Below are 14,143 nucleotides of genomic sequence, written 5' to 3' on the forward strand. Positions count from 1 at the left end.
TGTGATAGTTCTGGAACGGGTGGATAATCTTATCCACTGCGGTACCTGGCTATCTCAAGCAGCTAGACTCCTGGACTCCTTCAAGCTCACCAGTGCTCTCCTTGAAGAGGGTAGGGACTCTCCTCACACAGAGTTCAAGTCCCCACCTCCATGGTTGTCGATACCTGCAACCTTCATTGTCACAAAGCTTCCCAGTAAGAAGAAGTTATGTGAACAGGAAAGAGTACGAGCGCAGGCCCTACAGAGCATCAGCGCACTGTCGAACCCTGGAAGGGCAGTCTACTATACGGATGGTTCCGTGGACCCCAACAGGCCTCGTAGTGAGGGGGCTGCCTTCGTGACGGATGGTCTGACCTTTGGCAGAAGAGTATCTGATCATGCGTCCACTCTCCAAGCTGAGGCCATAGCAGTCCAAGGAGCGTTAGAGCATGCTCTAATATCTCGAACTGGTTCTGTGGTGGTCCACACGGATTCACAGTCTCTGCTAGGCAGCTTAGAAACAACACAGCCCAGCGACAATGTGCGCCTACTGACCTCCATCCTAGCACTCCTGCTGAAGCTACACCAGCAAGGCAGGAGTGTTACGCTCAACTGGATGCCAAGCCATGTGGGCGTCCCATGCAATGAGCTAGCCGATGCAGCAGCAGAAGCGGCGCGTCAAAGATGTTGCCGTCCCCCTCAGCAGAAATCAATTGCGCATACGCACCAGGGCTCTTAACCAGGTACAACGGTTCCTTCAGCACAGACTGGAGGCAGAGGTATCAGAAAGGGCGAGGTGGTACAGGGCAATCACCGACTACGAGCCCCTTGTACTTCCTCGCTCCACACCGAGAAAAGGGGAAACTCTGCTCTTCCGTCTGCGGCTGGAGGACCGTTGTTTCTGGCAAATCAAAAGAAATCCTACACCTGAAGAAAGAAGATGCCATCACTGCAGCCACCCAGAAGCCACCCTCGAGCACTACCTCCAGCATTGCCCCGCAACTGCTTTTCTGAGAAGAGGGCCCACGATAACATCTGAGGGTCTTGTGCGCCGCCTATGAAGCCATCTCAGCCAATTCGAATTACGTCGGCTGGTGGAGTGTCAGCCCCCCTCCCCTTTAATATTTTTCTCATGTTATTATTACGATGAAACTAATGCACTTAGAAAGGGTGCATTCACCGGGATGTGCATACATATATTACATATATCGCTTGTTTGCGAAAACGTCGTCATAACTCAAAATATAGAATTTTTCAGGAGAGGCATTTTAAAGTTTCAAAACGCTCTCAATAGTATAAAAAGCCCTCAAACACCATAGGTGGAACATTTTTTGGAGCATCAAATCCGCCTCTAAAGTTTATAGAAGTTGAAACAATCATAATCTTTACTAAGTCTAAAATATTTGTTGGAACAAGTTGGAACATGTAAGGTTATGTCGTTGGGACATTTAGCACTCCCTACCGGTCAATTTTTGAGCTACAGATATGACACTGTTACCAAAAAAATCCGTGTTTGAAGATGAATATGTCTGTATAGATAACTCAAAAATTCAGTTTTTTGAGTTATGACGACGTTTTCGCAAACAAGCAATATATGCACATCTAGTAGATGTATGAGTGGGTGTGACCAAAGCCACACACACTCATACATTGAATCACCCACCAAACGGGCTCACCATAAAAGCCCGTGGGAATCCTATTCCCAAATTTTCAAATCAAGTCAAGTTGTGTGACGGCCAGTCTGGTTTTGACCAGCGGCGCGTCACTACAACAGGAGACAAAATGTGGTCATCGGTAACATGTGGGGTACCACAAGGATCAGTGTTAGGACCTAAACTGTTTTTGTCATACATAAATTACATTATTAATGTATCCAACTTAATGAAGTTCATACTGTTCGCCGACGATACTACCATTCTTTGCTCCGATACAAATTCCGTCCAACTGATAAAGATAATCGATGAAGAATTACATTAGCTATATAACTGGTTTCCGGCCAATAAGCTTTCATTAAATGTATCTAAAACTACTTACTTTTTTTTTTACAATTAATAAAACAAGTAATAACCCAATCAAAATAAACAATGAAATTATTGAAAAAGTGTCAGTAAATTTTTAGGTGTGTACCTAGATGATAAATTTAATTGGAAATCTCACATTAATCATGTGATAGCCAAGCTATAGAAAACGCTAGGAATAATGCATAAAATGAGAAATATCCTAAATGAAAATACCCTGCGGACCATTTATTGTAGTCTCTTCCTCCCGTACTTAAATTATTGCTCAGAAGTATGGAATAACACATATCAAACTAATTTACAACGTATAATTACTTTACAAAAAAAAACAAAAAAAAAACACTGCGTATAATATGCAATGTAGGACGACTTGACCATACAAAAAAATTATTTAAAAAAATTGAATTTACTAAAGTTCATGGACTTAATAAAGTACAAAACCTCCAGTGTTATGCACCAAATGTTTGATAAACAAACAGCTCCAAATATAATACAATTTTACATTAGTCATGAAACCAGCTATGCGTCCAGGCACACAAATAACTTTTTTAAACCTCAATATAGAACAAACAAAAAAGGACAGTGTTTATCAATCGTAGGCGTCAACACATGGAACAAACTTGATAAAAAAAAAAAAAAAAAAAAAATCTATCAAATTTCTAATTCCGTCTCAAAAACTCACTTATAAAATCAAACTTATATTAATTAAACAGTCCCGAAAACCAAGTATTGCTGCAATAATTAGAACAAAAATCTACTATTCACAACTGAAATAAGGTATTTCTTGGCGCAAAGATTGAATAAAATCATACTTGCTTAAAGGTGTTAATGATTCAGATTTTGATATATTCTGAGCGATTTCTACCTATTTTGAAGTCCTAGATCTTCCTTTCAACTTCATTACTACTGTGTATAATGTGTATGGCAAATTGCTGTGAGTTGCTCTTGCTGCTGCTGTTTCTTTTCGTTTCATTCCAGGTGTATGTGCCGTGGAAGATGTGGATTCTGAACATGCCCAACAGGACACCATCCTACCCTGCACAGCACCCCACTGGTGACCTCACCTGAACCTCATCTGAACCAACTCAACGACCGACCTAACTAACCAAATACAGACGGGCCGTGACAGTTGTTCACGGGACGGTTGCTCACACCAAGGCAACAAATGCTCACAAATGTTTGTTATCTACGTGTCACAAGTTGCTTGGTATGCATTTTACACTTTATGCTGCATACTGAAATAAACAGTGATGTAGATGTGGCATGCTTTGGTGGGCGTTATACCTGGCCAACTTAATTTACGTATAAATTGCGCGGATACCACCTTGGAATGTTAATTAATTTGTTGCTACAGTTATGTGAGCATTTGTCCTGGAGCACTTGACGAGGAATCGTGGGTCATGTGTGAGTGTGTATGTGTGTGTATTCACTTGGTCTATGGATCACGTGTTGGACTCGTGATCTATAGCTATTTCCCTCCCGTAAGAGAGCTCAGAGCTCGTATGACCAAACTATGGGTTATGGTATGACCTTACACGCAACCCCCCCAATACCCCGCCCACGAGAGTTGGAGTAACGACTCGAAGCGCAGCGATACTGAAATAATTTCAAACCTGGGCAGGGATCGAACCAGGCACCGCTGGCACCACCGAAATATTGGAGTGATACTCTACCAACCGCGACACCGAGTCATATGTAGATGTGTGTGTGTGTATCAGTTGTATATGTATGTCTTTATACGTGTGTAGCTTCTTGTGAACACTGTTTACCCAAATTGTATATCTACACCTTATATCTACATACATTGTAAATATATGTAGTCTTTATACGTGTGCAGCTTCCTGTGAACCCTGTTTACCCAATTGTATATCTAAAACTTTATATAAATTGTAAATATTGGCTGCTCCTACTGGTTACAAAAAATATGTATATACATTTATTATTTCTATTACTATCTTTGTGATAAATTTTACTTTTCAATGAAAAAATTGTAAATACTTAAATACTTATATATAAATTATTAAGGGAGAGCATTTTATAAGCTCTCGCCTCTTCAACAAATTAATGTTTATATATATATATATATATATATATATATATATATATATATATGTATGTATGTATGTATGTATGTATGTATATATGTGCATCTTCAACATACAAATGTAATATGTAATATTTTGTTAAATAAATTGTTAAATTGAATTTGAATTGAGCCAGACTTATGTGTTAATATTTTTTTCATGTCTGATGATGGTACGAGGATAGACAAAGATATCGTACTATGATTTTCTTCTGGGTTTATGTATAGGGAGAGATGCCTAATCGTTGTATTGTTATTCTTTTTAGTACAAGTTACACAGAAGTAATGTTCATCTCAAAAGTTCAAAGTAAAGCACGGCCAATGGCGAGGATCAAGGAACTGAAAAATATTATTACGTGTACTAAATACAATATCTATTGACACTACCAAGAGACTGATAAGAAAAATATATAGATGGGTGATACACATTATATGTGGAAACGTCTTTAGCAGTTACTATATATATATATATATATATATATATATATATATATATATATATATATATATATATATATATATATATATATATGTTGAGACATTCTGACTGGTTCCTACTCCGCTTACGTCATTTATATATATATATATATATATATATATATATATATATATATGTACATATAATATATATATATATGTACATATATATATATGTACATATAATATATATATACATATAATATATATATATGTACATATAATATATATATGCATATAATATATATATATATATGTACAATATATATATATATGTACATATAATATATATATATACATATAATATATATATATATATATATATATATATATATATATATATATATACACACATATATATATCACATCAGCCATCCTGATTCCACTGCTGAACAAAGGCTTCCTTCATAGCATTCCATGATTCACACGACCGCGCCAACCTCTGCCACGTCACTCCTGCAAACTTCTTAATCTCATCTCTCCTTCTGTCTGGTCTCCCTCTTCTACGCTTCCCATCTCGCGGCCCCCACTCTGTAACACACTTACTCCATCGCTCATCAGTCGTTCGCACCAACTTACCCGCCCAATTCCACTTCCTCTCTTTTACTGCCTCCACAATATCTTTCACTCTAGTCTGCTCTCTCATCCAACTTGCTCTCTTTCGGTCTCTCAGCGTTATTCCCACCAATGATCTCTCTATTCTCCTCTGTGCAGTCCTTAGCTTTGTTTCCATCGCTTTCGTTAGTTTCCAAGTCTCACACCCGTAGATTATTGATGGCACAATGCAATGATTGTAAACTTTACGTTTCAAACATAAACATAGAGAGCCTCTTAGGATTTCATTATATTTACTAAACACTTTCCAACCAATTGTAATGTGTCTTTTCATTTCATTATCTTGATCTTTTGTCACTTTCACCATCTGGCCTAAATAATTATGCTCTTCAACTTCTTCAAGACTCTCACAATCGATTATATTCTCTTTACTTTGAACTTTCGTGTTGAACATTACTTCGGTTTTACTCTTATTAATTCTTTAACCTACTTTGAGACTTTCTATGTTCACATCACTCAGCATATCTTGCAAGTCTTTTGCTCTTTCTGAAATAAGAATAATGTCATCCACAGATCTTAGGTGGTTCAAATAAGGTTGAGTTGGGAAGAGAAAGGTCTGAAGATTAATCTTCAGACCTTTCTCTTCCCAACTCAACCTTCTGAAAATATCTTCCAAACAAGCTGTAAATATTTTGGGTGAAATTGTATCGCCTTGCCGTACTCCTTTCTTGATCTTTATCTTTTCTGCACCTTTATGTAGTCGAATTATAGCGGTACCTTTCGCATGAATACCTTCTAAAACTCTTACGACCTGTTCGTTTGTACCCTGCTTGAGTAACGAGTTTAGTATTGCTATTTGTTCTACCGAGTCAAAGGACTTCTCGTAATCTACAAAAGCTAAACAGAGAGGTATAGTGTATTCTGTCGTTTTCTCGATTAGTTGGTTCATCGCCTGCAAATGGTCTAGAGTCGAATATCTACTCCTAAAGCCTGCCTGTTCTCTCGATTGGTTTCCATCTAAAACTTGACTTAGTCTATTTGTAAGGATCTTGGAGAATACTTTATATATATATATATATCTGACAGTAAGCTAATCGGTCGATAGTTATTAAGATCCTCCTGGTCTCCTTATGAAGCAAAATCACTATAGCATTGCACCACGATTCAGGAACGCACTGGGTGTATGTCACGTGGGTCACGTGACGAGACTTAGAGGGCTGTCGGCGCGGACGTCGACCACGTGATTTGGCCGAGACGAGGCTTGGTGGTGGTAGTGACCCAGCACACCTGACCCGGTCGAAGGTGGCGTGAGGTCATGCTTGGCTTCAGTGTTGCCAACTGTCCCTACGAGGTCTACTGCTGTGCGCATGCGCAGATCCATGCCCACCCACTCTCCCTCACCCTCCCGGATGTATAAGAGGGCACCAGGACGGAAGGAGGACGCACACCTTACGGCCGTCTGCCGTTGAGGGCGGACCCCCCCCCCTCCCCTCCCAGTTCCACGGAGGGAGGGCACCGGGACAAGAAGGAGACCACGAGGAGCAGGACACAAGGAGGAGACGTACGCCCGTCCGCAGCAGGACACAAACGGGGACTCGTCACACAAGGAGGAGACGTGCGCCCGTCCGCACCAGGACACTAAGGGGACTCGTCCGGAAGGAGACTACGCAGCGCGAGGAGTGGTGTAGTATATTTATGATCTTGTAATCTTGTAGACATCACGCTGGTGATTATAATTATTTATATATGTGTTTGTACCAGATAGGATAGTGCTCTGTGTTGTATCTAATAAAAACACGTGTTGTGTTACCTTGGTGTTTCTTTCTCTCTCGCCCGAATTCTCAATAATACCGAGTATACAAAACCTTGATTTGTACCCCCCTGACAGTGTACAATTGAGCTAACTTAATATGAACTTCTTTCCCTGCGTCTTTCAACAGATCTATTGATATACCACCTTCCCTAGATGTTTTTCATCGTTTCATTTTTTTTAAGGAAATTCTATTTCTTCCTTTGTAATCTCTGGTACATTACAAACGTCTACAAATGAATTTACTGACTCAAGTACAGTCTTCGACGAGTATAGCTCTTGGTAAAATTCTTCTACTCTTTTCACCATTCTGTCTCTGCATTTAATTATTTCTCCATTTCTATCTTTCAAACATATCATTTGCTCTCTTCCTAAAGCATGTCTGCACTCGGTCCCTTTAATACTTTTACCTTTTCGAATAGTTTTCTCTCTTTCATTCATTTTTCTTTCTTTTCTCTGATCTCTGCCTTTTGTTGATAAGCTTGTTTAGTTCTACTCTTTCTATTTCGTCTCTCCTGCTTTTAATCTGCATGGTCCTTTTTCTTTTAATTAGTTCATTTGTAGTTTTGGTGTGTTTGTTTTCTCTAATACATTTTTTACTTCCTACTTTCTCTGCCAATTCCCTAATGATATTCACTAAATTCAAATTCATATCTGATATCTTCGACAGTGCCCTCATTAGTTCTTAGAGCTTCGAATCTACTTTTAATTTCTAACTGAAATTTCTTCTTAGTATCCTTAACCTTTGCAAGGCTTATTTTCTTTCTTAAACTAGTTTATTTCTCTCGGCTCTGAAATTGAATTTAGCTGTGCAACCTACCATTCTGTGGTCATTACTTTTGTTGACTATATTTATCACCGTGACATTACTAATGCTCTTGTTCTCATCTCCTAGTATGAAGTCTACTTCGTTCTTTGTTGTTCCATTTGGACTTTTCCAGGTCCATTTACAACCTACACGCCTTTGGAAAAAAGTGTTCATTATCCTCACGTTGTAGTTCTCTGCAAAATTGACTAAAATCTCGCCTCTGTCATTTCTTCAGGCCCGTGCAGAGGGGGGGTACTGGGGGTGCCCGAGCACCTGCCCCTTTGCCCTATGCCCCAAAAGTGCCCTTCACAAAAATATATAAAAATAAATGAAAAATTATTTCTCACAGGTTTTTTCAATTTCCTTACCATTCAGAAATTATAATGTGGAAAATGGTGTTGCACCCTACCGGATAGTTGCCAAATGCGAATAATACAAAAGAGTAAAGTGCCCAATTTCCAGCCCAAAGCACCTGCCCTTTGCAATGTCTGTGCACGCTACTGCATTTCTTTCATCTACTCCAACTTTTCAGGAGGTGCTAAGATGGGAGGGAGGGTGGACGGGTGTGGAGTGTATTCAGGGATGGAATTGGTGGGAGTGATTTTATGCCTTTTTCTTTTTGGCTACCTACCTTGTAAGGGGAAAAAAGTCTGGTATATGTATGTATGTATGTACTCCAAGTTTTCCAATGCACGATTCATCTCCCATCTTCTTCCTCACTTTAGCATTAAAGTCGCCTATTACCAACGTGTACTTACCTTTTTCTTGATCCATTATCTGACTTAATCATAGAAGTACTCAATTTCATCGTCTGAACTCTGTGAAGTTGGCGCATAAACTTGAACTATTTTTAGAGTGTACCTTTTACACAGCCTAATCACAATCCAAGCTACCCTGTCTGATAAACTACTGAACTTGACTACATTACCAGCAATCTCTCGATTTATCAAGAATACTACTCCATTAGATCTTTCTTTGTCCCTACCTCTATAGTAGAACAGATGGTGACCATCTTGTAATTGTATCAGCTTTTCTTCCGTTCTTCGGACTTCGCTCAATCCTACGATGTTCCCCTTGATGTTGTCTACTTCTTCTATTAAACTCTCCAGCCTGTGGTTTTCTGAGAGAGTTCTTATGTTGTAAGTATAATCTTCATTTTCTCTATGTTGTTTAATGTCCAAGACTTAGATCTACTTGGATAGTGCCCGTAAGCACACGAGGCAATGCGGTTGGACCTTTAGGAGACGATGATCCAACAGGAACGCCCGGTTTTGTTTTGGTTGTGCTATTCAAAGTTGCTATGAAGGGTTCTGGCAGTAATATCACCTACGTGCTAACTGGTTTCTGGTGAGATATTTCTCTGGTGTCACCTTATTCATTAAATTTGGTGAGGCCCTATATATCTCTATCTATCTATCTATATATATATGCTGGGACATTGTGACAAGTTGATGAAGGTGGAAAAAGAAGTCACGGGTCTAGTTCCGAGTTCCTGAGTTTATTCCTGACCGGTTTCGCTCTATGCTTCTTCAGAGGAATGTGACTCTGGAGTGAAGCTGGCGGTATACATAGTCTGAGTAAGACCGCGTTCCCCCCTTGGAGGTGGGTTCCGTTTGGTTGTACATTGGTTTATAATTTTTAATATAATGAACAATAGTGATAATACAGTATTTTTATTCCTATTTTTACTATATATTTCTTTGGCATTTATTCATTTATTCATTGTTTTATTCTTGTTTCATTTTATATTAAATTACATTACTATTTATTATCTTAAGTATAAATTAATCTATATCTTAGGTCATACAATGATGTGTCAAAGAGAACGTTGCCCACTATCACACTATTATTATTATTGTTGTTATTATATTTTTATTCTGTCCGAATATGTCCAAATATGTTATTATCCATTTATTTATTTATTTATTATTTGCAGTACCATATGTAACACTGTACCATATATGTATATGTATGTATTTTTTGATAACATTCTGTCACACAACGATATGCGATGAGATGTCATGTCACTTTAAATTAGCACATTATTTTTATTTATTTTTATTATTATTATTATTATTATTATTATCATTATTATTATTATATTTTTTATATTTTTATCTGGATATTCTTATCTGGATATTTATCTTTATATTATTTAATACTATAAGTTATCTTATGTCACTTTTTAGGATTCCCACATTTTTACACCACTCACTTCACTTACACTGTTACACCCTCGATCAACATTCCACACACACCGGAGCTGCTTTATAATAACATCACAACAATTTATTGTATATTGTATTATCACTATTGTTCATTGTATTAAAAATTAACCAATGTACAACCAAACGGAACCCACCTCCAAGGGGGGAACGCGGTCTTACTCAGACTATGTATACCGCCAGCTTCACTCCAGAGTCACATTCCTCTGAAGAAGCATAGAGCGAAACCGGTCAGGAATAAACTCAGGAACTCGGAACTAGACCCGTGACTTCTTTTTCCACCTATATATACATACATATATATATATATATATATATATATATATATATTTTTTTTTTTTTCCAGCCACATTAACTTTATACTTTTAATTCCATGTCATCACGAACGAGACTGACAATGCGCTCGTCGGAGACATATACGGAAACTGATACGAAGTTAATGTGGTTGAAAAAAAAAAATCTGCACTGGGGACCATTCAGTGTGTGTGAATATATATATATATATATATATATATATATATACATGTACATATATATATATATATATATATATATATATATATATATATATATATATATATGACACATAGGAACCCACAGTTGGAGAAAATAAACTTCGAATAAAGAAGAATCCTATATTTCGGCTATCAACTGTAGCCCTCTTCAGGAAAGTACTTTCCTGAAGAGGACTGACAGTCGGCCAGAGACCAGTCACATTTCCCTTCATCTTCGACGATAGCAGACCTAGTTAGCCTTGATATTATACTTCTTCTCAACCTGAAGAAGCCTCCGTGAGAGGCGAAAAGACTTAAGTTTTCGGTGATTGTGTCAACAGCTTTTGTACTGTTACCTTGTGTTATTATAACCATTGGCATTCAGCAGCGCCTTTTACTGCACCCTCTTCTCCATGATTTTGAAATCATGAATGATTATGTTCATACTTTGAACTGTGAAGACAAAAGATTATTCTTCAAACTGAAGAATTTGAACCTCAAGATAGCCAAAGCTATTAGCGCAGTTGATTTTAATCAAAATTGTCTACGTGAAAACCTGTGCCCTAGAAATATATATATATATATAATATATATATAATATATATATATATATAATATATATATATATATATATATATATATATATATATTATTGTGATTAGAGAAGACACCACAATGAATGGGAAAGGATAGACGCGGATGAGAATATTAACGATGATGATTAATTTTTCGCTGAGATTGAAACAGGAGGCTACCCTCCACTGCATCTCCACTCACACATCCAGGCATTTAGTTTATCTAACTGAATCCTTGCTTACCTCTTTCGCCCCTTGAGGTCTGTCCACAGGGCGACACTATACCCGAACCTGATGCCAGTTTGCCCAGGCGCCTTGTACTCTCGCATGCAATTCTTGTTGGTGGCGAGGTTGAAGGCCCTGGCACCCTGAGGCCTCAGGAACAACATCCCCAGCAGGATGAAGACGGAGAAAAGTCCCCGCAGCCTGAGTGCGTTCGCCACCACCCTGGCCACTGGAAAAGGGGTCGGGATTTATTATTTACGGAAACCGATCCCCAGACGAAGAAATCGGCCTTCTTAATCTCAAATGAACATAACACAAACATGATGACTTGAGCATTAAGTACCACACTTTCGGTGACGTCAAGGTTACACAATCGGTATCTGCCAAGACTTACAAAGCCAGCGCACGGTACCGTGCAAATCCATTGTAGAATGCAAGGAAGTGGTAGAAGGAGGGAAGGTCTTCTTCTTCACAAATGACACCAGTGACCAGCACAGTGGCACTGTGCATGTAGTACTGATATAATAGGATCGCTCGTGCTCACATCGGCCGACAAATGGTAAGCCCATTTCCGCTAAGATGAATGTCCGACAAATGCCTGGAGTGACTACCCACCGCTCTGTACGAGAGTGACTTGGGCTGAAATCGCTAACTTTGCCCTATCAGGCGTTTAAGGGACTGTTGGGCCAAATGACTACCGTTACTATTAGAAATCGGAGACAAATTCAGGACTCGAACCTGCAACAAGGAAGACGTGAACCTTGCACGCTTCCAATTGCACCAGCAATGCACATAGATTCTAATTTTGGTGTGCACAGACGTGACAAGAAGGTATCGCCCCCAACCCCAAGAAAAATATTACGAAAATTAAAACAATATGATGGAAATGATACTTTATTCAACAATAAGATATAAATATTTGTGATCAAATTTCACTGACAATTACTTTACACTTTGCAGAAGCAAGCTTAGTTCAGCACATGTTCATACAAGACGTTCTAATAGAAATATACATAGAAGGAAAACCTTACAGAAATAATGACTCCCCTATTAATACAAGTAACTCCCGAATTTTAAGTTTTGACTATCATACTATGTATGTACTGACTCTGACTGCATGTTTTATGCTATCATACTTTGTAGAAACTCTGAGCTCTTATCCGGGAGAGTGATATATGTCAATATCGAGTCCAGCACGTGATCCAAGACCATGTATCAGACACACACACACATACACACTACTAGTCTGTGCGCTCCTAGGAGTCTGTTCAGGGTATGTCGTACGTCGTGATTTACTACTAGCCATTCTGCCAAATCAACTTTAGTACATGCCTATCTCTCTCTCTCTCTCTCTCTCTCTCTCTCTCTCTCTCTCTCTCTCTCTCTCTCTCTCTCTCTCTCTCTCATTTTCCAACTATGTGCTATATAATTTTTATATTATGTATACAGTAAAGGAATCCGTATAGAACAATGAGTCTAATTTTCTAGGATTATAACAACGATTTTATTAAATTTGTGACACGTGGCAGCAGCGCTTTCCCCCATGCGCCGAGGAGGTGTCACAGTTGAGACAGGTGGGATGGATGGGCGATAGGTAATCGTTGTTGTAATCCTAGAAAGTGATATTCACAGTACTATACAGCTACCTTTACTATATACAAAATAAAGAATAGCACATAGATAAGGAATGAGAGATGGGCATGTACTAAGGTTGATTTGGGAGAATGGCTAGTAGTCCGTCACTATGTATGCCACACCCTGAACGGGCTCCTTTGGAGCGCACACTTACATATATGATAATTAGAGAGTAACAGGTGTGACCCCACGAACGTTGCTCCCTTCATGTATACCACAGTCTGTCGTTGATATTGCATGGGATGTCAACGAACACTAGACAACTTAAATCGATGTAACGTTTATGTACTCTCGCTGGGCTCTCTGTGCGTAGTTTTGGCCACATATTAAACACCCTCACTCCAATACACACAATTTATGGGCAATTTTGACTAAACTAATTTTGAGGTTGAGATCCAGTCATTGCCTGAGATCTTTCTCACATCTAATATTTCTAAAACATATTATATATATATATATATATATATATATATATAATATATATATATATATATATATATATATATATATATATATATATATACATACACTTCACTTTCAGTGTGTGTTGGTGTATTTGTGTTTTGTGTGTGTGTGTGTATCTAATCTTAGAGGGACGCACGTCGTTTCCTGTCTCTTTTTTTTCAGTTTGGGTTATATCATTTTCGAGAACATCTCTGGAGTTTACGCATTGTATTGAAAGCTGTATTTCTTTACATCCTTCAGACATGTAGTCTTTTTCAATTTGTTCCCATGACCTCATGATGCCCTCTGACTCCAAAATAATGAGATTCTCTTCGTTAATTTTGTCCTCCCATTTCAGTAACCTGAACACCGTAAACAAGTCACCTATTTCACTTCTTTCTTCTGCAAAATGAGAATAATTTTGGTATCTACTCTTTATAATATTTCGGTCTTGTTTATATACTTCACATTTATGCAGTGTGTGTGTGTGTGTGTGCATTTACCTAGTTGTATTTTACGGGAAGGGGTGTCCCTCCTTTGTATCTTGCAGTGTCTAGTTTGCTCTTAAATTCGTGAATGGTTTTTGCACACACTACTGTTTTGTCCAGTTTATTCTAAGTCTCTAAATACCTTTCACCTTGGTCTTTTTGGATCACGTGTTGGACTCGTGATCGACAGCTATTTCCTTCCCGGAAGAGAGCTCAGAGCTCGTATGACCGATCTATGGGTAATGCTATAACCTTACACGCACACACACACACATCTCCCCGCCCACGAGAGTTGGAGTAACGACTCGAAGCGCAGCGAAACTGAAA

At 38.4% G+C, this 14,143-nt stretch overlaps 1 protein-coding gene across 2 annotated transcripts in view; it reads right to left on the reverse strand.

Annotated features, from left to right (window-relative positions):
* Positions 1 to 11,750, reverse strand: part of LOC143028637 (integrin alpha-IIb-like) — a 641,228-nt gene extending 629,478 nt beyond the window's left edge. The window contains exons 1-2 of one of the 2 annotated variants that reach the window (XM_076191051.1): positions 11,662 to 11,750; positions 11,268 to 11,478 (exon numbers count right to left, since the gene is read on the reverse strand). In XM_076191051.1, coding sequence (XP_076047166.1) covers positions 11,268 to 11,478; positions 11,662 to 11,674 — 224 coding nt within the window. In that variant the 5' untranslated portion in view covers positions 11,675 to 11,750. Of the gene's footprint in view, positions 1 to 11,267; positions 11,479 to 11,643 lie in introns of both variants that reach the window. The other variant, XM_076191050.1, reaches the window with a different exon arrangement.
* Positions 11,751 to 14,143: the final 2,393 nt, after the last annotated feature.

This window comes from Oratosquilla oratoria, chromosome 9, assembly GCF_046742065.1.
Source record: "Oratosquilla oratoria isolate Oo_2021 chromosome 9, ASM4674206v1, whole genome shotgun sequence".
In the NCBI taxonomy this organism is placed as follows: domain Eukaryota; kingdom Metazoa; phylum Arthropoda; class Malacostraca; order Stomatopoda; family Squillidae; genus Oratosquilla; species Oratosquilla oratoria.